Here is a 21,845-nt window from a genome sequence, read left to right as displayed (position 1 = left end):
ACAAACATCCTGTCTTGAGTTGTGGCACCATCTCCTTCATCAACTGATGAAGTCGGCGAGGCATCCTGCATGCGTGATCAGAAACGCAAGGTGAACGACGAGAAGCAAGCGCACCTTGAGTGAAAGAAAACAGGTGCCACCAAAATCGATTGCAGTGGACCGATACAGGCTGTCCTGACGACGCATTTTAGAACCTAGGAGGAACTCGATTGGCCCGTCGCTGAACGAAAAGGTTCCTCGGGAATCAGCTGCGCAAAAAAAGGCAGTTAGATAGACGTTAGCGCCTTCTGACGTCAAAAACTTTGAATGTATAAGGCTCACAAAATCTGCTCTCGCAGGCTATAGTCTTCGATAAGAAAGCACTAGCACATCAACGTTTGCCACGAAAACTGTACGGCTAAAACCACACGAAGGTTCAAGCGCACTGACCCCAGATTACGTCAACCCAGCCGTGGCATCTTATCGGAGTTCTTCTCGCTGGTGCACTCCGGTAGGTGCAACCATGAGCGGAGGAAGCAATGACCAGGAGAGAGATGCTCGTCTTGGGGCCAAGAGAAATTTCTGTAACAAAGGGCGATCAAGTAATAACGGAAGATAGCGGAAAGATCATACATTGACCAGAGAGCTGTTCATCCAAATCATACACCACTCGAGATCTCCACCACCGTTAGTAACAACAGCATTCGTTTGCTTCTTGAGTTTTCTATATGGTCCATCAAGGTATGATGCTCGTGTAGGTCACAAGGCATACCTTGAGCGCTCCTACAATAGGAACCGGCTGAAACCCGCTAGTATGTGGTAAACATAGCAGATATTCTTGACTAAGGATGCGCTGATGTGATCTGCGCAGCTTGAGGCTGAGGAATATCACAGACGTGATGGACACTGGTTTGATCACAATGGAGAGTCATGTCCATGAAGCTGGTGCCGTTGAAATGAGGGTATCTGGCTCCGAAAAGACGGTTCCTGTCGCGTTGAATAAAGCTGATGTCGTCTTCATCAGCAGAATATCTTAGTGGATGGCGCCAATATACCCAGTGATTCTCGCATCTGTTCACATTATTTAGGCCAATTCCTTGTATGCGTCATGAAGATGGACTAATTATACCGCAAAGTTGTGTTAGCTGGAAGCTGGAAAGAATAGAAAGTCCCCGCAACATCACAAAACTACCTCAAACTGGAACTCTGTAATAGGCGTCTCGGGTTTACTCTTGAGTGGTAAACGTTAAAACGTAGATAGTGGCCATAAAATAAGATCAAGCACAGCATTTCGCAGGGCAAGACTCATGCCGGTCAACAGTATATGACTGCGGGCAGTTTTTGCGGTCGAGATTCTTGGTCTGACTGTTGCACGTGTTGGCCGGTATCCGTCGAAACACGTACATCAAGTGAAATAAATGAAACAAGGAATGTATTTCGTCTATCTGTAAGGAAAAATAGGCAAGAAAGCAAGCAAAATGGAGCGGACGACATGCCTACTTAGCGTCGGAGAAGCAAGCCGGGACCGGGAAGAATCGGCCGACAAAGGCAAACAAATACAAATACACCGGATCGGACTGCCGAATACTTTCACTTTTCACCACCATCACTGCGCTTGCTGTCGTGAGTTTGCCATGCTTTCTCTCTTCTTCCAACCCTCTATGCCTCTGGGATTCTTCAATGTTATATCTTTCTCGCTGCACTGTCTCAACAGTAGTCCAGGACCCGTCATCGATAGCGACATCTATGAGCATCCTCTGCATCGGCCCGTAAACCTGCTGGACTCGAATGTCCATGAATACGACTTGCTTGACGGTACCGCCTGGACGAACACTTTCAGACTCGATATCCTCTCCGATGGTTACCCGTATTCTCTCAATGACACCGATCTCAGTATACGCGTCACGCCTCTGATGCGAGCGAGACGAGCTTCACTTGGGTGAGTAGATCCAGAGTCTGAAACGAGTATCACTGTCGCGTTGGACGGGTAAGTGCTCATTCGTCTGATGAACGACCGCTAACTTATGTATGTCACAGAGAATCGCATATCCGCATTTTGACAGCTTAAGACCTTGCATGAAACTACTGGCATCGACCTCCGCCCAGTCAGCGTCACTGGAGACGTAATATCTCTCGACGACATCTATAACTGGAAGACTGGTGAGAACAACTACCTTGATGACGTAGGCGACATGAAGGTACGCGTCCCCTAGCTGTCCTAATCACGCTTATTCACCTCTCACAGTGCGATCACTACAATCAAGTTATCTTCACCATGCAGACCATCCTCCTCGTCGCGTACTCCATCAACTTCTACACGATCCCACCCATCCTCGACAGGAAAGCGCACACCTCAGTTGCTACTGATTCTTTCGGCTGGGTCGAGGGCGCCAGCGCAACACTGACCTCCATCTCAATCTGATCTGAGAGCGGCATTCCCTGGGCATCAGAATTGAACTCGTTCAAATACTGTTCCCTCTCTTTCGTCCCGTCAACCGTCACTAGCAATATATCTTCCCGGCACGGTGCGCTTCGATGCACAGACGTCATACTCGGGAACCGTGGAACCGCAGCATGGATCCAGCCCCATGATCGCGCAATGGTCTCCCAGTGGAAAGAACACGATGGCTGCGAGACGCTTATGGCGGCTGTATTCTCCGGACCGCTCAACCCCACCGGACAAGTCCGCGTTCGAGAGGTGTGCTCGAACATCCTCAATAACAAAGAGCTCGGGAGAATCGCGCTTGGGTCGGGGTTTGGGAAGTTTACGATTGTCCAGTCGTAGTCGGAATATAATTTGTTATTTCGTCCCCCTTGTGCACGCAATGAAGGCTTTGGGCTTAGCGTTATGAACAGCGTCCGGAATTCAGTTATCATCACCCCGTTAAAATGACAAGATGGGCACCATGCAATCTCAAATCTGTGAAATCTGCATGCCATCCATAATGCACGCTTTCTCCCTCTCACTTCCTTCCACCCATTCGAGCTTCAACGATTCCATTTCCATCACACCCGCTTTACGGAAGTCTACAGGGACTCCCCTCCCTATCATTATCTGCTCCCGAGCCTTTAGCTGATGATGACACAATCTGTGTTCTTTCCAGAATCCCCCCCGCGACAGCAGAGATGACATCGCTACCGGGGAGTGGCATGGATGTGATCGATTTTTGAACTATTCTTGCTAAGTGCTTATCATTGATGCCGACCTCATCAACCTCGAACTTTGTGAATAACTCAGTTCTGACGATCTAACTTCCTTCTCGCCTAGTCCTACGACTCGGCATGCGGATGCTCGACGGTATTCTTGCTGTGACATTGGTTTCGACTTCAAGCGTGACGAGCTAGTATCTCGTATCATTGTCGTCTTGTTCGGATTCTGTATAGGCCTGGACATTGATCTCCAAATGATTCAGTGCCGGGATTTGAATCCCGTCTTGTTGCCAGTTTGCCGTGATCATTCATCTCGTCCTTCGCCCGGCATTCCCATTCCCTTCCAAGGCATGAGTCCCTAGACATGCTTCCTGTGTCCTTCCCATGTGCGTACTGCTGGTGCTATCTATATACTGTGGTGTGATGCAGTCTATTGGTTGGACCTTAAGACACTTGATTGCTATAAGCATTGGTATGTACGCGTCTATTTTGTTAAAGATCCGTTCTGATGCCCATTTTCATTAATTAGGCTACCAGTTGATACATCGGTGACAGTCTTCGAGTACTCAATGTCGATAGTGTATCAGTCTTTTCTTCCTAGTCCTACTGCGCAGTATAGTGTTCCGATGTCCGGTTATGCACCACACAGCGGGAGCTGCTTTACGGAATTCGTTAAATACCACTATCGAGTTCAAGGTGTAAGAAATCTTCTTGACAACATCGACAAACACCTTCCTCGTAGTCTGTAACGAAGGCATTCAAACGAACTTCTTTCCTTCCTTATATCATTGATGATTTGTTTCACATGGCCCTCGGGCGGCCGATCTCCCAGGTATTTAGTGCCTCGATTCCCATCTTCTTGCTGCCTTCCTCGTCCCCCACTCACCATTCCCATTATCTTGCCAGATACAGACATCTTTAGTCTCTAGAAATGCGGTCTCTCCTTCTTGTATGGATGCTGGTCGCGCCATTGATAGCATCAGTTGCTGCACAGGACCTCACGCCATCTACATCCTGGAAAGTGAGTGATGCTTCTCTGGCTGACGACGGCAAATGCTAATGTAAGAACTAGAATCCTAACATCACATTGTCCAAGGACGACCGCATCAGCATTGCAAGTGCTGCTATCGAAAAGGCAGCTAGTATGCTTCAGAACAATGGGCTATTCAACGGTGTGTTTCATTCATTCTATTTCCAGCATCGAGCTTTTTAAGTATCCTCAGATTCTACACAGGGAACAGCTGGCAGGCTTTATGCACAAATGGCTGGATTAGATAGACTGACGAACCAAACAATGTACAAGCAAACGTTAAAACAGGCTTTCGTGCTGGCAGAGTCGCTCTATTCTGAATTTTCGAACACGATGTCAGTATGCTCTCAGTATACTAAGTTATGGATCGCTGCTGACCGACGCTTGATTTAGTGTCAGTTCTGTTTCCTACAAACGCTTTCCGAACTGTTTCCAAATCACTGACAATACTATTCTTGATGATAGCTAAACTATGGCTTGTGAGCTAGGTCATCTGCTGATATTCTTCTGTTCTTCATCTTCCATAGGAATTATGGATACGCTGCGGCTCGCGCTTATACCGCTTATCAAGACCCAGACTTCCTCGATATTGCTGTGACTTCGTGGACTTCTGCAAGACGTTACACGATATCTAAGGAACAAGCTGCGTCGGGCTCCACAGATGTTAAGAACTTTAATCTCTCAACCTCGTGCGAGGGCGGTGAGTGTCGCCATTGACTACAGCTAACCCGTGTACTAATCCCAGTTCGCAGCGACAATGGCTGGCGGAACCTTTTATGTGAGACGTGCTTTACATTGCCATCTCACTAATTAATCAATGGACTAGAGCATTAATTCCAGCGACACAGCCCTCTCCAGTCTGGCCTCTGGGTTCGTGTTCTTTTTTTCTTTTCAATTCACGGTTAACTCTGTACAAGCAGCTCTTTTCTTGTGTGAGCACCGTAATCTTCTCTGATATGGGGTTATACACTTGGCTGACTACGACGAAGTGTTTCGGCTCTATTGGCAGAAGCAACATCCAATCAGACATATCTCGATGCAGCCATCGAGTCAGCCAATTTCATACAGTCGCATCTTCTCGATCCGTCTAATATCGTAGTCAACTCTATATCATCGAAGTCAAATGATTCTTGCTCCGTAAGCCCGACGCTGTTCTCGTACAATTCCGGAATCTTCACTGAAGGATTGGCGGTCCTAGTGGATATCACCCGTAACGCTTCAACTGAAGCCTTGTATGTGCTAATAGATTCTGACTGTCGACATACTGAATCATGACTCGTGCTAGGTTGCGCAGCACTATCACTACAATCGCTAGATGGCAAGGAATAGATGGAGTCATAACTAGTATGTGTCTTGTCTACAACTTTATCTCGCGATCTCATCGTTGTTATTTGGTGATAAAGTTCCTACCGATGGAGGGCGTTACATCGTACGGGCCCTGGCAGCGTTATATGAGCGGAACACGACGTACTCTGATCTTCGTGAATATATCAAGGAATACATTGGTGTTCAGGTGAGCCCTCACAAAATCCCCCCTCCTGATTTACATACCTTATTTTATTTTGGTGCAGTATAATGCCGTCATTGAGCACGCTACCTCAGGCGGGACCAACATTTACGGATCATCCTGGACAGGACCACCAAGCACGTCGTTCTCCAGTGACAATCAAACTGTAGCTATAAGCGCGCTGCTCAGCGCAATACCTCTTGCAGACGACCAGGCATCATCGAAACCAAGTGATACTCCCACGAGCACAGCCCCATTGTCAACCAAGAAGAGCCCGACTGGAGTAATAGTAGGCGGTGTCATCGGTGGACTAGCGGTCGCTGCAGCTATGATCTCAGGCGTCCTTCTTTTGCGTCGCCGACACCGTCAATGGAACAACAATCCTCTTAATGTGAACGGGCACTCCCCACAGATCCTCACACCATTCACGGCGACTTCAGTAGAGCACCATATGACCCTGGTCAGTGGAGAAAGATGCAGCAGGGAGAAGGATGGATGCACAGGCTGAGTCGACGACTCCACCCAGGGCTGCCACAAGTCCGCCAAATCCGCTGCCCACTGAGACTCAGAGAAGAGAAGATACACGCGTAGAGGAGTTGCTGCGGTTGCTCCATGAACGACTGCAGCCGGGCCGATGGAATGTCTCCGAGGATGAGCTACCGCCAGAGTATCACGAAGGACAGACTATGTGAAGGGTGTTATACTCTACCGGCTGTGATCATACCAATTGTTCGTTTGTGCAGGATCAGTGTGAATATGTACGTGGCATCGACTACGATACCATAGCCTGAGGATTAATGAACAAACCAAAAGAAAGGAATGTCAAGGAGCGACGTAGCGTGCCTGTTCAATAAGCGGACAGTTATTATTGTCACCGCCTGCTTGGCCCATGAAAGGAGAAAAACAACCTTCATCATGTAAAACGGCGGGTAAAGGCATGAACAGGAAGCTTTAGGGAGTTCGGGAGTAGCGCCACTGGCACGACAATGAAAGAAAGACTCGTGTTGGCCGGTTCAACCAGAAATTTATGGTAGCCGCAGCTGGCGGGAGGATACGAGCAACTTGCACACTAATAACTAACTTGGGATGGGAAAACATCACTTGGGCCTGTGCGATTTTTTACTTGCCATTACGCCGATACAACCAGAAAAGACCACTTGCACCTGCAAACGCCCATACGAGGACAGTTATATGGACATCTTCTCTCACGTTCATACAGCAATAATCCCGGGGGAGGCAAGTCATTACGGCAGTCCACATGCATTGTCCCGTAATAGTATAAAGTACGAACATGTTCATGAGGAAGGGAATATGAGAGTGGGTATGGGTATTGTACAGTATGGATGATGGTTCCAGCGATGATTAAAAGGGGCCAATGCAAGAAGTTCGAACGAATATGTGTGCGTGGGGGCCGCCAGTGAGTACGTGAAATGGTCCAATGTGAGATAAACAGGAAAAAGAACGAATCAACAAACAGTCATGCCGCCGACGAGGACACCTAGAACTACAGCAAAGATGCTCCAAACGACCGACCCACTAATCCCCACCACCTTCCTGCCTAGAGCGGCGTTCGATGAGGCTGAAGAGCTCGCTGGCTCGCTGACAGTGCTGGATACCGTCCTAGTGCTGGTAGAACTGGGTCCTGTAGCTGTTGTCGAGCCCGTTCCCGTAATGGTACTCGACGATGATGAGGTTGTACTCGAAGAAGAGACAGACGTGACACTGAATGACAGGGACGTGCTCGTAGATGCCAAAACGCAGAATCTCTGCGCAAGGGTCTCAGACATTGAGAGCTCGTCGGGGCATTCACCCGTGACGCAGTCCGTCAGGCTTGAGGTAAAGTTGGTACTATCCTGACTGTCAGTCGAGGTCGCAGAACAAGGGGTACGGCGACGTACCTTCCGCAATAACAGTTAATTTGGGCCACACTGGTGCAGTTGGCATCGGCTATGGAAAGCTGTAGACAGTTTGTTACTGCGGAGGTGGGCTTAGTTCAAGGAATAACGAAAAGGAATAGCGACGCACCGCATGTGGAGTACCCACTGAGACTCGGTAGCTCCGCAGAAAGCGTCGAGCTGGCGCTCAGACTTCCACTACCGCTACTACTCGAAGTCCTACTCCCGCTCACTGATGAGCTTGATGCCAAGCTCGTCGGCTCGCTAATCGCGGTTCCAGTAACGCTACCTGTGATGCTTGTTAACGTTGTCGTGGATGACTGCGCTCGGACGACTGCTATGAGACAGAGCAGCGAGAAAGGTATAATACTGAAGAATCCCAGAGACATAGAGGGCGAGAAGGAGGGAGAAAGCACGGCAAGGTCGCGACAGCAAGCGCAGTTGATGGTGGTGAAAGCAAAAGAATCCGGGAATTCGATCCGGTTTATTTGTACTTGTTTGACGCTGCCGTCCCATGTTTGCCGGCTTGCTTCTGTACTTACCTCCACCGCTAGGTTTGTCGTCCGTTCCGTTCCTCTTGCCTTCCAGCTTATATTTCCAAATAGAAATTTTTAATTGCTTATTTCATTGCTTTTCGCTTGATGTACGCGTTTTGACGGATACCAGCTCGACATGCCCAACAACAAGATCAATTATCTCGACCGCGAGAACTGTTCATCCAATTGGCCATTACATGCTCGTAACTGGCATGAGTATTGCGCTGATACAAAATTCTGTTATTTCTACTATTTGAGGGCCGCCATCTAGAATTTACCACTCAAGAGCAAACCCGAGGCGACGCTACCGAGTTCCAGTTTGTGGTAGTTTTTGTAATGGTAAGAAGACTTTCTGTTCTTTACAGATTCCGGCTAACAAGAGTTTGAAGTATAATTGCTTCATATTTACGACGAATACAACGAATCAGCGTCATGGAAGCGAAAAGCTGGGAGAACCTGGCTTATTCGCACCATCCACCAAGTTGTATAAACTACCGTAGAAAGGCTGATACGCCGACGGTGATGTTCAACGTACGGCACGAGGATGTGCTACGTCAAGGACGCCTGATTAAGGCAGGAGTTCGAATCAGTGCGTCGAACTCTTATTCTTGTTCCTTACGCCGAACTTAGCAACCATAGGTGATTGTTTATATTATACTGGGGAAGAAACCACCAGTTCTCAAAGACGCGCCTTTCTTGTGAACAAGGTGCCTGAGTTACAGCAGCGCCAGCGTCATAGACGCGACTAACGCGACTCTTTATTACGACTAGACCGGGGTCGACGCTGCCTCTGATGCTCCTCAGGCTGACGAATAGTCTCAAACCACGTAATACACGACCAAGCCTTCTCAGCAGGGATCATCTCCTTGCCATGACAATAGTCTTGAGAGCAGTCTCTGGAGGACCCAGCCGCATGAACAACAGCGTATCAGGTGGTTATAGTCTTTGGCTACATTCATTCTAACCGGATGGATCGCGCAAGAGGGTCCCCAACTCATTCGTAGCGACGGATTGTGTGCTCTTTGTATCAACTGAAGAAGCCCCATGCCGCGAAAAAGCGCGATGTCAATCTCTCCTACTGGCCGGCATATGTAGGTGATCATCTCCATGACCTGCTATTCGTCCTGACCTCTCCCGAGGCGCCTGTCTCTGGCCCCTATTTCCCTTCTGCCAGCCGTTAGCATTGGGTCGCAACATCGATTGCTAATGGAAAGAGGTCGGATAGTGGTGATGGCACGTCGAGAGTAACCTCGATCGAGTGTGTTTGCTCCTGCGCGTCATGCGTGCACCGGGAGGCACCTTCAAGCTTCATGGCCCCAAGACAAGAGACCTGATCTATAGAGGCGGTACATTTTCTCGTCACAATCATCAGCCGTAATGCTTGATTGTGTGCACAGGGAATGAAATGAGAGGTCACACGTCGGCGAGGACCTTCCGAGGCGAAGATCGACGACCACCTCATACCCATGAAACCAACTATCAAGAAGTCTTGTCGTGCTGGATCGGAGCAAGACAGTATGTTGTGGTCTTATTCCCATGCCTTCCGTATCATGATGAAGATGGCGCCAGCTTGATTTCGAGCAAATAGACACCAATTATCTTGGAACCGGATGCTTTCTTTGTAGCAAACCGGCGTTGTAGACGCTACCTTCCAACATAATCAAACCGGGAGTCCATCAGGCCTCTGATATTTCTCAGCCTTGATACTAGCGGATCTCAGTCGATTCCTATCATAGAAGCGCTCAAGGTATGCCTTTTGACCTACACGAGCATCATATCTTGATGGAGCATAGAGCGAACTGAAGAACCAAACGAACGCGGTTGCTGATGAAGATGATGGAGATTGCAAGTAGTGAAGGATTCGGACGAACAGGGCTCTCTAGTCAACATATGATCTTTCCTCTGTCTTTTGTCATTACTTGATCGGCCTTCGTTGCAGAAACATCGTCTCATAGAGAAATTTCTCTTGGCTCCAACATGGACATCTCTACTGGTCCTTGCTTCCTCAGCCCATGATTGCAGACTTACCACACCCTGGGAAGAGGTGTTACCTCGCTGAATATGGGGACGAGAGACCGGGTCTCAGCTGCTCTTCTCGGGGGTGGGCGTTATGTTTGTCCAGAGTGCATCAGCGAGAAGAACCCCGATAAGATGCCACCGCTGCGATGACATGATCTGGTATCTGTGCGCTTGAAGCCAACTTTCGTGTGGCTTTAGATGGCGCAGTTTTCGTGGCAGACTTTGATGTGTTAGCGCTTTATTGGCGTAGGCTAATCGCTTGCGATAGCAGATATCAGGAGCCTTATACACTCAAAGTCTGACTTCAAAAGGCTCTGACGTCCATCGAACTGCTTTTTGCGCAGCTGATTCCCGAGGAACCTTTTGGTTCAGCGACGGGTCAATCGAGTCCCTCCCGGGTCCTAACATGTGTTGTCAGGTCAGCCATCACCGGTCCATCGGAATCGTCGTTTTGGCTGCATCTGTTTTCTTTCGCCTAAGGTGCGCTTGCTTCATCATTCGCCTGCGTTTCTGATCACATATGCAGGATGCCTCCGCGACTTCGTTAGCCGATAATGGAGACGGTGCCACAGCTCAAGACAAGACAGGATGTTTATTCAAGTTCCGAAGATATATCTCAAACACAATGCCGCAGGGTACTGTATACGACCGGCTCTGATCAGGCCAAGAACCCAAAAGCCTCTTTTCCCCCGCATCATTTTCTGATGTACTCAGAGAAGCAGCGTCTCTTCTTCTTTGTTACCGCCACAGGAAAACACCAAGATCATGGCGGCTGGGAAAGGAGCGCCTACGTTTGAATGGGATACGGGAGTTTCTACAGCGACCTGCATCCTTTTCACTACGACTACATTCAACACGGGAGGAACAGACGCGCTCTTGTTTCGAGTAGACGATTTAGTGATGTACATTTACGTCAGCTTGAGACGACCTTTCTCACGTTCGTGTCTAGTTATCCTGAGAATGAGGTAGCGAATTTGGCCTCGATAGTGGAGAACGGGAAGAAGTCACCTGCTGTCATAAACGCACCAGGTTTCCGCTTGTGTTTTCCTTGTGAACCCGGACCCTCGGCCCGTATATCTGACAGGTTCATTCGTCTGCGAGTCTCCCTTTTACTTCCGTCATCCTGGCGCACCGTATCTTGCATTCAAGGCTGACGCTTGTTTGTACGGTTGACCTCTCAGAAAGTACGGCATGGCGAACGCAAATTCCTGAATTCTTGCTGCTTGCAATAGCACCCGGCTACGGCACACAATCTGATATTGTCAAAGCTTAGCTTGTTATCACAGCGATGCATTCGCGTTTGCTCTTGTATGTAAAATTACAGCTAACTGCCTTAAAATACTACTGCCAAATTAGCGCCAATGACTGCTGCAACCCAGAATTTAGACGAAGGGACATGATATCCCGGAAGCTATGTCCTGACGGGCGGAGAAATGCAGCTGTTCTCTCTTGATTAACGCCAATCACGGCTTATTTTTGGCTCTCGCACTAACTATAGTTACAAGATTGACGTACAGAGGTGCCGTTTCAGGTACGTTACTTTCATGATTTATTATAGTATCGTAGTTCACTGAGGGAGAGATGCGGGTAGTTCAAAACGTGGGCTCTAATTTAAGGATCTAGTAAATTTGTGGGATCGTTTGAGACCGTTACACACGAAGTCGCCACTTGGCTATTCTACACTCTCAAAACATGTATGATTGAGGTATAAATTGTAACCTTATGAGCGTACTGGCAGTTTTGTTAGAGGCCATAGGTATGAATAAAGAAGCCCCGTACCATCGTTACCGTTAAACTTCGCAAGTAAGAGTTCTCTTTGGTCGATCCAGTTCATCAGACGAATGGCTGTGTTGTATCTCCTCGAGTGGGATGTTGATATTCTTTGGTAATTGCAATGAAACGTCAACGCAGCGATAATACTATGACTCAGACACATACCGTTCCCTCAATACTACTTTCTGTGGTTCGGGAAATGTGGACAACAGGAGGGTTTAAGTGACCTTCGTACTGTGAGGGTGACTTGTTCGCTTGATGTTCTTGCCGGCGGTTGAGCCTAGCTAAAGTGAGCTTTAAGTGGTGGACATGAGAGGTCCAACATACATAGCGAGGAACGAGTTAATGTAGACTATGAAGCAGCTTGTTAGTTAACGTAGATGGTTTACACAGAACAGTGTATACCGACGTTTTGGTAGGATGAAATCTACTGCCAGGTAGAACAGAGAATACGGTGAAGCAGTATACTGTAGTTATTGGTCAATGTCATGGCTAGAACTAGAGGTGGACAATGAATACCGTAATCAGAACCAGCAACGAGCATAGACTTGTTTCATCATGGAGTTCTTCTAATGGAAATTTTTTATGAGATGATGCTTACCTAGTAGCTATTCCTGATACAAGAATGAGGCGCATTAGACCAAGAAGCATACTAGCCGTGCTGTATCACTGGCGTCAATGTTGAAATGTTTCCTGAGAGGAAAGGACACACGTAGAAAAACCAGTAGCTGCTTTGCTCTGGTATAGGTAATAGCACATGCAGATAGCGATAACAAAATCCGATAGGGCAAGTGTGGCGAAGAACGTGCAAGTTGATCTCTAAATATGTGTATGAGAACTCAGAAAATTTCCAGTGATCCAAAGTCTGACCACCGCATACCTTCTTGACCAAATCATCCATCCAAACTCCTGCCGGTGCATTGTATCTAAAGAAACCAATTTCAGGAGCTGATGCTGGAATGAAGCATTTCTTACGTGTCATATATAAAAACTGCGTCAAAAATGTCAATGCTCGTGTCAATATCGTTGGTAATTCAATTATAGCCTTACAGATTCCAGCACCTGTGGCAAGCATAATTAAACAATTAAACAAGACACTCGAAATACGAAGGAAAATGACCTCACCAAGTGAGGCAGCCACAGCCATAAACTAGGTATTAGTAAGTAGTAGAAGCAATACTTGAGTATCGAAAGGGGTGCTCACGGTAAACCATGGGACAAATCTGTGAAAATGACGCCCAACTATGAAACAATTAAGTCTTGCTAAAACCTGTGATTGTTATTGAAATACACGGACATTTCCATAGTCGTAGTGTATATAGACTGAGGTTAAAGTGACAGATGAGTTCATGAAAAATTTCTGTCTGAGCAGATCTTACAATTGAACACCGACAGAAACGAATACCTGGGAGAGTCACCGTTGAGCGGGAGGATTACGATTACGACCTAGATACATACGCTGATGGTTATTTGTAGCTAAATGCGTGGTAGAATATTAGCAAGCTTGACGGGAGCAGTAGAAACTAGAAACGAATGACCTGGAAGCTCCTACGACAATCTCTGGATAAAATGGTTATTATGTATCTATTCGGAAACGTACCAAGGAGTAAAATCAAGGTACAGTGCATCGAAGCTCCCAAATCTAATGAGAAAGAAATATAACAACTGCGTGCTCAGAGCGACGTGAAGAACATCAAGGGCCCTGTCAAATGGTCCAGTGACTACTCATTATGATTCATGAGATGAACCAACCAAAGTAACGTTACCTATCTCCCATAAGCATGAAGATAATCGAAAGGATGAGTGACATACTGCAGTCTTGTAAAACCACGGGTCATTTCGGTACTTCTTGTAGTAGATGACTGCTTGAAGATTCGTGACGCCGAATAATCTACCATCACAACCACTTGTATAAAAGAAAAGAAAACCTAGTGAAGGGGACGCACATAGCAGCCAAAGTAGCCTCCGATATGGAAAGCACCAAGAGTCGTCGATAGTAATGCTGGGTCAAGGTAAGTGCTCATTGCAGATCAGATCGAGGTTCCTGTCAAGGTATAAAGAAAACACTAGGAATCTCAGGGCCCGTTCAACTTTATAGGTGTACGTGGAGTCCATCATAGCAACGATTACGATGGGCCCAACCACACCTTTACGATAAAAATCAGATCCCAGTACGATGCCAAAACATGGCCTAACTCTGACAATGTTTAGGCCTGGAAGATGTGAGCATCAGCGGGTATTTATCAGGAGAACTAGAAGTAGTCACTTCTTACATAGAAACTCTCACAGCTTGAGATAGGCGATGCTTGATATCATAATAATGTACACAGCGTATTGAAGATAAGTAACACGTTTCAGGAAGTGGGAGAAGACGAGCCTGATGAGTTTTTCTCGAGAACTTGAAGCGCCGATAGCTCATGAGGTCCTGCTGTGTCTCTGTTGACAGTTCGATCAGTGATGATTTGAGGCTGCATTGTGGCAGTACCTACAACTTGGAATGAGTGTGGTACACAAGGGAGCTGTACCAAGACGATGTATATGGGCTCAAATAATCTACAAATGTAAGTCAGAAGATACGGATTCAAGGCGGAAAGATAACACCCATCCATTTCCGAGGACACTTCAACAGTGCTCTTTACGATCAAAGGCGACCGGTGACTCCGGCTAAGCGCTAAGCCGTGATGATCATAAAGACATCAGCCAAGAAGAGATCATGAAAATAGACCACGCACCTTTCTTGTCGCAACTATCAGATTATAGCAGCGCGAGGTAAATAAACAGAGCTTGTGTATATCCTCAGCTTCGCATACTGTCATGGAGCCTTTGATGATCCGACTATACATCTCGTATACGTCAAAATCACAGCTTGTGATAACAACAGCGGGGCGTATATTACGTTCTTCCACGATCCACATTATCGACGCAGCATTGCGACCAGAATCATCGACTCCCAGATAGGCGGGCCTATAATAATTGCATCGAATTTCAGATAGTTTGTATCAACACACGGCTAGAATTCAGGGTGACATCAGACGGGGAAAGATTCAATCAGATGAGCGGAAGCCAGAGCTAGCCAGAGTCATGTTCGATTGGCTACAACCAATGGCGTAAGGACTGCTTTGGAGTCGCCTCTTGACTAAAGGAGACAGCTGATATCAGTCGCTGAACATCCACGCAGCATAGTAGCATATGGAATAGCCCTAAAAGTCGCGAAATTGTAGAACACCAAGCTGACGAAGTGAAGACGCGTTGTTGGCTTTTGTTTGTTTCACGCCACCAGCTACCCTGTTCTCGGCCCGGATTTTGAAATGGTTTTGCGTTGCTACTACCAAGTGGCTTCCAATCGATGCATCAAGTTTTATGGTTTTATCCATTGTTATCTCTAAGTGGCTCATACTAAGGCTCGCTGAGTGAGCTAGATCAGTCGCGATGACATCGATGCCTCGCGAGCTGCACGCGTTTATTTCTTTTTTGCAACCTGGAGTGAACTGCGATCGCATCTTCCACTGCAAACACTCGAGTACTTTATCCTTCTACGTGCTATTGATGCTCAGTGCCGCGTTCAGGACTCGGTCAATGCAAAAGAGAGCTTCTACACTCCATCTAGGTCGTTCAGTCATCTCTGGCCCTGCCTACACATGAAACGGTATCGTGTGATGTATGACTTCGACGTTAGGTTATCCTGTTGACTAATTTCAATGCTATACCTCCAAAACTGAGATGATCTGCCAACCAAGATGAGAACGCTTTCCTTCCTCTTTCAACCGGTAATCAGCGCATCTTGAAACTTTGTAAGAAAGATAAATTTATTGGCATGGCTGTCGAGTTCTATTTCTCCATTTGCAGCCACATCATATACACATGTATAATGTATGAGGTAGAAACCTGAATGTGCCGGCATCAGGAAAGATCAGCCAATCGAGCCGGTATAGCCAGAGACGCCCCCCAGCGAATCTCATTTGAACAGAAACTGGTGAGCAGTGTTTCCATACTAAGGGGAAGTCCTGACCATCTCGTCTTTATAACTCGTCTCATTCCTTCCAACCACGACGATATCTCATGAATTATGCCACGTATCGGCGAAACCTGACATAACTTAAGCACGTTCAGAACAATCAGAAGGAGCTGTGTGATATATGATAGGCCACCAACACAGTACTGAAGGAATCTTACCTGGGGGAGCAGAAGGATATTGAGGATAGAGAGAGGCGATGGTATCGTAAGGCAGGTCGCATTCATCCATGTTCGTATCCACCAGAATTACGAGCGAATGCAGCCGATGTTCGTTAAATGCTCACTGTTGAAAAGTCGGAATGACTGCCCCTGACCGAGTGCTAAAGACATAGAGGGCGAGGAGAAGGGAGAAAACGAGACGATGGCACACTGGTTACACGTGTAAGAAGTTTAGCAGTGATTCTGAGTGAGCAATTATTATTGAATGCAGTGCTGAGAGCTCGGCATTTCGATCCGGTCTATTTGCACCTGTTTGACATCAGGGGCTAATGTTTCCTGCCCTGTTTCTCCCTCTCTCTTACCAACACAAATCTAGGTATGTCGCTCATTCCATTCTGCCAGAATTTTTCTCTTATTTTTCATACAGATAGACAAAATTTACTGTTTTTCATTTCCATATCCATGACCAGGCTTAATATGCATGACAACTGGGCGACACCAATTTCAAGAGCTGCTCGTCAAACTGGCCATTACCTCGCCTCTAGCTTGAATATGCTTAGGATGCGACGGAACCATCTGCTTAAGTGCAACCGTCCAGCCGAGAGAAAATCTGAGGTGCCATTGTAGAGTTTCAGTGCTGGGTGATGGTGCGAGGGCTATCCATCCTTTCCATATTCTGTCTAACACGACCCCGCAGTCCATCTTCATGCCGGAGATGACTCATGGCTACAAGGAAGCAAATGGATGCAAGGACCATGATTGTCGCGAGCATTGACTAATCTGTATAAACTGTCGAGGCTTTGCTGGAGATGATGTCGACCCGCAGCCCGGACAATTATATGTCGTTCGGAGGGAAAGCGGCCTCTGGAGGGTCTGATTCCATACATGCTAGCTTGGCAGGCACGTAGGCTTCGCCGACATACTTAGTATGTCTTCTCATCTCCTCTCCGCCGGTTTCGTTCTCTCATTGCACATACAGCGGGCCCTACGAACAGAGTCGCTTTCTACTGGCGGCAGGAGTCAAGGAGACCGATGAGTAATGACGTTCGGGGTACGGTATGGTCTCTCCTCCGCCTTTTGTTACAATCCGCTTACCATTGCCGCAGAGATGTCACAAGAGAGTTCATGTTGGACTACAGCGCGGACTCGTTCTCTTCCCAGAGAACCCTTACTTCTACCGCAGAGGACTCGTAATGGAGAAACACATGCAGCCTACGCGAGGCGGAGAGGTGCTGGTTGGCTGACCGTAGGAACGAAGGATCCGGTATCGGTGCACCTTTTAACAAAGCGGAGGAGTTCGTGTCCTGTGACGAGACAATTGCCTCAAAGCGAACCAGTGACGATGATATGGTGTGAGGGCACTCGATGATTCTCGAAGCCGACCTTCGTTGATGATGCGGCTTTCTTGTTAGAGGATGGTTTGTTATCCCTTTGTTATCATGGGCTGCATCCTCTGATGACTAATAAAGGGAGCATTATACCCTCAGTGTTATTGGCCTCGAAGGCTGCTCAATTGCTTTCGCGCAACGTATTAACGACCCAGCTAAATCTTTCGATAATCGTTTCGTCTGGACAACAGTCACTGGATTGTCGCCTTTAGGTCTGCTTTCCTGTGTTCAAAGTATGCTTGCCTATCTCGTTCGCCTTTCGTTTCTGATCGAGTATGTAGGTCCTGTCGACTTGGTTCACAAGGGCGACGACACCTAGACAGGACATTCGCTCACATCCGGAAGATATATTCCAAACCTGATGCCGTCGCTTGTTGTGTGGGGCCACTATAGGGCGCGTGCATCGTGAGTATTCGGGTGTTCTATCTATGATATGAAGTCATTTTAACACATATCGTGGGCATCCAGCGATACGTTCGATAGGTTATCGATATCTTTGGGCGTCTATCTTCGCGAAAACCCGGCTGATGGCGACATGATTTGTCGTTTTGCAATCCGCATAGTTTTGGTTTTTTTCTTCTTCCCACGAGGTCAGCGTAATAGCCTCGGTCGGGTCCGCAACCTAGTATGTGTGTCTATCCTCATTCAGCTATCACCAGGGATGGACTTCCTTAGAGATTCACCAGACTATGAGCGAGAAACGGAAACGGAAAGGATACGTCTGGATCGCCCTGAGGTCGTTCTCTCTGATGCCGGCCGGGGGGGGGGGGGGAGATCGACCATTTCACTTCCTAATCAACGGGCCTACCGTGCCAGAGAACCTGTCATATCATTCGCTCTGGCCAACACTCCCCTGCGTCAACCTCGCTGTCGTCGGATTACTGGAGAAGCTTAACACGATGCTCGACGCGTCATACACGCTAGACACTTGCTTCTCCTCCGACGAGTGGCCCCGCGCATTTAGAACGTACGAAGCCGATGCCGCTAGATAGAGTTCTCGAAAGCTCCATCATGCAAAACTACGACTTTGGCACTGCTTACGCTTATTTGCTCCACGGCCAGAGGAAATCTACCCACCACCACACCACGACCAGGAAGCAAGCACTAGCCGAGGCATACCGCCTGAGCAATTCTATGGCTCCAGCAAACCTGATTATGCACAGCTCAGGGCCTCGACTCCTTCGAATATTGGCGCTACACCCGGCTTTCAACGCTGCTTCTACCACCTCACCATCAGACCCAAACGGCAGCACCATGGCCTTGTGGATTGGTGACCTTGTTCATGTTTTTGGTTGTTACGTCCGCTGGTGGTCTCCTTTGTGAAGGAGCTCACCAGTTTGGTGGTACTCGGTTGTTATGTCCGCTGATGGTCTCCTTTGCGAAGGATCTCACCAGTCTGGTGGTACTCGGTGTTTCGTTCACAGGCAGTCTCTTTTTCGAAGGAGCTTGCCTGTTTCGTGTTCTTGGTTCCCATTTCATTGTTTTCATGGGCTAAGGCTCGAGCATCGCTGCAGGCACGCTGTTCTGCGAAATAGCGGACCTCGTTTGTTGTGCTCACCTGATGCTTGCGTTTCGTTCCTACAGTCTGTGGTTCTTTGTTTCTTGGTGGATGATTCGTACGCTCCCATTGTGCTCGATATCTTCTCACTGCTACTGACCTGTAACTTTCCATACACCCCATGGTCCGTGTACCATGTCTCACTTTCCCGTTACGTATTTCTCATTTGTTCACATGTTCTTTCATCGTCATTACTGACGCACATGTCTCATGAGTTGTTTCATAATACTCCTTTGGACGGCAGTGATTCCCAAAGGAGTCATACACTGCACTGGATTTTCGAGGTACACGTCAATGCTAACTGTTTTCATTCAATTGTGTACCCTGCGAAGAGTCGCTACTCCGCGAGACGCACTCAACAGTGTGGTTACAATGGTATGAGCCTTCGCAGCCACAGCGCATGGTTCGCCATGTCAGGGCTGCGGACCCGGCCGTTCCTTATTGGGACCTGGCGCCGATAACATCACCACCACCACCACCATCTCCAGATTTAGTGACGAAGTGGACCAGAACAGGCGACAAAATATAATTATCGATGGCTTGATCAAGGGGTTCGCAGCTGCGTTCCCTCGGCACGTCTGGGACCTGTATGCAAATCAAGTGGTGCCATACTGGATTGCGCAGAAATGGTCTGGGCAATATTGCATACGTAGATGGGTGAGAGAGATCGCGTCGACGTGCCGACACCCATTAACCAAGAAGAGTGGCCGATGCCGATGTCGAAAGATGCCAACCTCCACCTCATCCGGACGGAGGCGTTGAACCTCCGAGCAGAACATGTATGGTTGGATGATCTGTGTTTGAGGTAGACTGGTGACCGTCTCTCCGATCACCGGCACCCTTGACGTTGCAGAGGGTTACGAGTCTAGCAGGCAGGTGGACGGGAGGAGCTTCTGCACATGGAGGAGTGGAAGGTGCCCACGATCGGGGACGCGTATCAGTTCACTACGAAGATGCTACTTCAGCGGGCTGGGTCGGCCTTTGAGTCTGAAAGCGGGCGACTTCGAGAGTTAGTGGTGTTGGTTTAATCGAGCGTGGACGCTACATGAGATTGCCCGCGACCCGCTCATTGACCAGCGATAATGTCATGATGGAGGAAGAGGTGCGAATGAGGTTCCGTCGACAACTGGAACCGTTGCAGGAGATGAAAAGAAACACGACAACATGTTTGGATTCCTGTCGGAAATGCGGAAATGGTGGTCAACGCCTCTGGATAAAGTCGCAGGCTTGGCACACAGTTGCTGCATCTGGTGTGTCCCAATATACCGTGAAGATCAGTCGGAAGAGGAGGCCTGGACAGCGCTTGTGAATGCGATGTCTGTTCGCAAACGGGCATACTTGCTTTTCTTTTACCCTGAGCCTGGGGATGGAGACATATCTTGGCGACCATCGTGGAGGCAGGTAATGGCGAAGCCGCTTCCTTCGCTTCGCCGGTACAGTGTATTGCAAAATAAGGTGGAACGCATGGAGAAAGCAGATGTCGATGTATACAAAGGACCCCGTATCGACTCGGGTGATGTGCCGAGGATGGCCGACGGATCACAGGACGGGACGCCTCAGCAGGGAGAGTTAGTCGTCAAGGATGATAGCGGGACTCTCCACACAATCCAGATCGTCGCTGACCATGCGTATCCAATACTCGATGGCGTATATACCCTGATAGGTGGTAAAGCCAGATTCGATTATCTGTCTGAGAATTTCGAATACGTCTACATGAGAGACTGGGTAGTCGGGCGGTGGACACTGGAGGCAGGGCGGGAAATTTGAGAAATTGTCGGTGTTTAGTATTGCGGACGTTGGAGAACGGAAGAAGCTTGAGAAGCTTAGAGTTGCAGATCCCGGTGCTAAAACTGTTCTTATTTGATTCTATCAGGTTTAAAGGAGGTCTAATGGTAGTGAGATGGGATGGAGAATAACGCTGTATGAACCTGAGAGAAGACGGCGGTCATGGAGCATAACGAGGGCACTTACATGCAGGTTGATACTTCTCCAATACTATTCGCATTTAGATATGGCTTATCCGGTCATACCCTCATTTGCATGATACATTTTAAATAATTGAACGACACGAGGAGGGCAAGTAGTAATCATCATGGTCATGGCACACCTGAAAGAAGTCTGGGACACCGGTGGAGTCGGGGCATTTTAGTACGCTACCGTCGACGACGACAACTGGTACGGGCTTGACAGACGTGTCAGGATCGACTGCTACGAGTGCAAGTGCCAGCCCCTCTAATACCATTACCGGCAGCATCACTTCCTCACGCTACGTCTTCCTCTGCTTCGACTTCGAGTACGTTCGTTGCACAATCCTTCAACGCTACTACTCGTTCAGGTGCCGATATGGGTATCACTGGAGCCTTGGCCGCGCTGTTGGGGTGTATCATCGCTTTGTAATTTTAAAACATTCGTGAAACTTGAAAGTCTTGCTATTTATATCCTATTTCACCAAATTTATCTATGGGCCCTTTGGCGCAATCGTAACCACCATAATCGTGACTTATGATCTCGGTTCAAATCCGAGAGGGTCCCACGTCGAATTGTTTCTTTTTATGTTCAGATATCTGGTGGTACTATTTCTGAATCTTGGATCTCTCGAAACTCCGGGCCTACCGCCTCAATCTTAGCTTTTTCAGTTCTTAGAGGATTTTGTTTTGTCGGAGAGGCTCTGAGTTCGAGCCCTAGAAGCAGTCTTTTTTCGTTGGGAGAAATTTGCATTCTGCTCTACGCTAATGTCCTGGATACAATGGACTTATTGACAACTTACCGGTGTTCAAGGCAACTTGAAAACAATAAGTAACTCACCCACCTCCATCGCATTCCTAATTGTGCTGTAA

The 21,845-nt window shown here is 47.9% G+C and overlaps 7 protein-coding genes across 7 annotated transcripts; 5 read left to right on the top strand and 2 right to left on the bottom strand.

Annotated features, from left to right (window-relative positions):
- Positions 1-1,613: 1,613 nt before the first annotated feature.
- Positions 1,614-2,401, top strand: EV420DRAFT_1648366 (uncharacterized protein; the record flags this gene model as incomplete). The annotated part of the gene is made up of 4 exons (XM_060478143.1): positions 1,614-1,918; positions 1,972-2,005; positions 2,049-2,177; positions 2,225-2,401. The coding sequence occupies 4 exons, from the start codon at positions 1,614-1,616 to the stop codon at positions 2,399-2,401; spliced, it is 645 nt and encodes a 214-aa protein (XP_060325555.1).
- A 1,337-nt stretch (positions 2,402-3,738) lies between these two features.
- EV420DRAFT_1717390 (uncharacterized protein) lies at positions 3,739-6,358 on the top strand (the record flags this gene model as incomplete). Its single annotated transcript, XM_060479712.1, has 14 exons — positions 3,739-4,150; positions 4,202-4,301; positions 4,353-4,494; positions 4,553-4,562; positions 4,625-4,638; positions 4,687-4,859; positions 4,912-4,937; positions 4,986-5,029; positions 5,080-5,091; positions 5,149-5,391; positions 5,445-5,503; positions 5,563-5,672; positions 5,731-6,126; positions 6,170-6,358. The coding sequence occupies exons 1-14, from the start codon at positions 4,061-4,063 to the stop codon at positions 6,356-6,358; spliced, it is 1,608 nt and encodes a 535-aa protein (XP_060325554.1). The 5' UTR covers positions 3,739-4,060.
- A 774-nt stretch (positions 6,359-7,132) lies between these two features.
- EV420DRAFT_1648364 (uncharacterized protein) lies at positions 7,133-7,950 on the bottom strand (the record flags this gene model as incomplete). The annotated part of the gene is made up of 3 exons (XM_060478142.1): positions 7,133-7,514; positions 7,565-7,640; positions 7,692-7,950. The coding sequence occupies 3 exons, from the start codon at positions 7,948-7,950 to the stop codon at positions 7,133-7,135; spliced, it is 717 nt and encodes a 238-aa protein (XP_060325553.1).
- A 3,674-nt stretch (positions 7,951-11,624) lies between these two features.
- EV420DRAFT_1768012 (uncharacterized protein) lies at positions 11,625-13,699 on the bottom strand (the record flags this gene model as incomplete). The annotated part of the gene is made up of 19 exons (XM_060480949.1): positions 11,625-11,847; positions 11,896-11,996; positions 12,055-12,169; positions 12,217-12,241; positions 12,299-12,356; positions 12,409-12,436; positions 12,491-12,550; positions 12,602-12,708; positions 12,770-12,815; positions 12,865-12,880; positions 12,940-12,951; positions 13,015-13,039; positions 13,094-13,131; positions 13,187-13,212; positions 13,269-13,294; positions 13,348-13,365; positions 13,428-13,437; positions 13,490-13,591; positions 13,656-13,699. The coding sequence occupies 18 exons, from the start codon at positions 13,697-13,699 to the stop codon at positions 11,907-11,909; spliced, it is 846 nt and encodes a 281-aa protein (XP_060325552.1). The 3' UTR covers positions 11,625-11,847; positions 11,896-11,906.
- Positions 13,700-18,576: 4,877 nt separating this feature from the next.
- Positions 18,577-19,511, top strand: EV420DRAFT_922266 (uncharacterized protein). The gene has a single exon (XM_060484001.1). The coding sequence runs from the start codon at positions 18,807-18,809 to the stop codon at positions 19,467-19,469; it is 663 nt and encodes a 220-aa protein (XP_060325551.1). The 5' UTR covers positions 18,577-18,806; the 3' UTR covers positions 19,470-19,511.
- A 150-nt stretch (positions 19,512-19,661) lies between these two features.
- EV420DRAFT_1277031 (uncharacterized protein) lies at positions 19,662-19,817 on the top strand (the record flags this gene model as incomplete). Its single annotated transcript, XM_060467998.1, has 1 exon — positions 19,662-19,817. One exon carries the CDS (start codon positions 19,662-19,664, stop codon positions 19,815-19,817), a length of 156 nt encoding a protein of 51 aa, XP_060325550.1.
- A 96-nt stretch (positions 19,818-19,913) lies between these two features.
- EV420DRAFT_1571983 (uncharacterized protein) lies at positions 19,914-21,187 on the top strand. The gene has a single exon (XM_060474341.1). The coding sequence runs from the start codon at positions 20,173-20,175 to the stop codon at positions 20,773-20,775; it is 603 nt and encodes a 200-aa protein (XP_060325549.1). The 5' UTR covers positions 19,914-20,172; the 3' UTR covers positions 20,776-21,187.
- The last annotated feature ends 658 nt before the right edge of the window (positions 21,188-21,845 follow it).

Source organism: Desarmillaria tabescens (assembly GCF_030435595.1).
Source record: "Desarmillaria tabescens strain CCBAS 213 chromosome Unknown EV420scaffold_49, whole genome shotgun sequence".
NCBI classification, from domain to species: domain Eukaryota; kingdom Fungi; phylum Basidiomycota; class Agaricomycetes; order Agaricales; family Physalacriaceae; genus Desarmillaria; species Desarmillaria tabescens.
This window is presented reverse-complemented; position numbering and strand designations above follow the sequence as displayed.

Coding starts and splice junctions, on each gene's coding strand:
- EV420DRAFT_922266 (XM_060484001.1), top strand. CDS start 18,807: ATGTCCGCTGATGGTCTCCTTTGCGAAGGATCTCACCAGTCTGGTGGT.
- EV420DRAFT_1571983 (XM_060474341.1), top strand. CDS start 20,173: ATGTTTGGATTCCTGTCGGAAATGCGGAAATGGTGGTCAACGCCTCTG.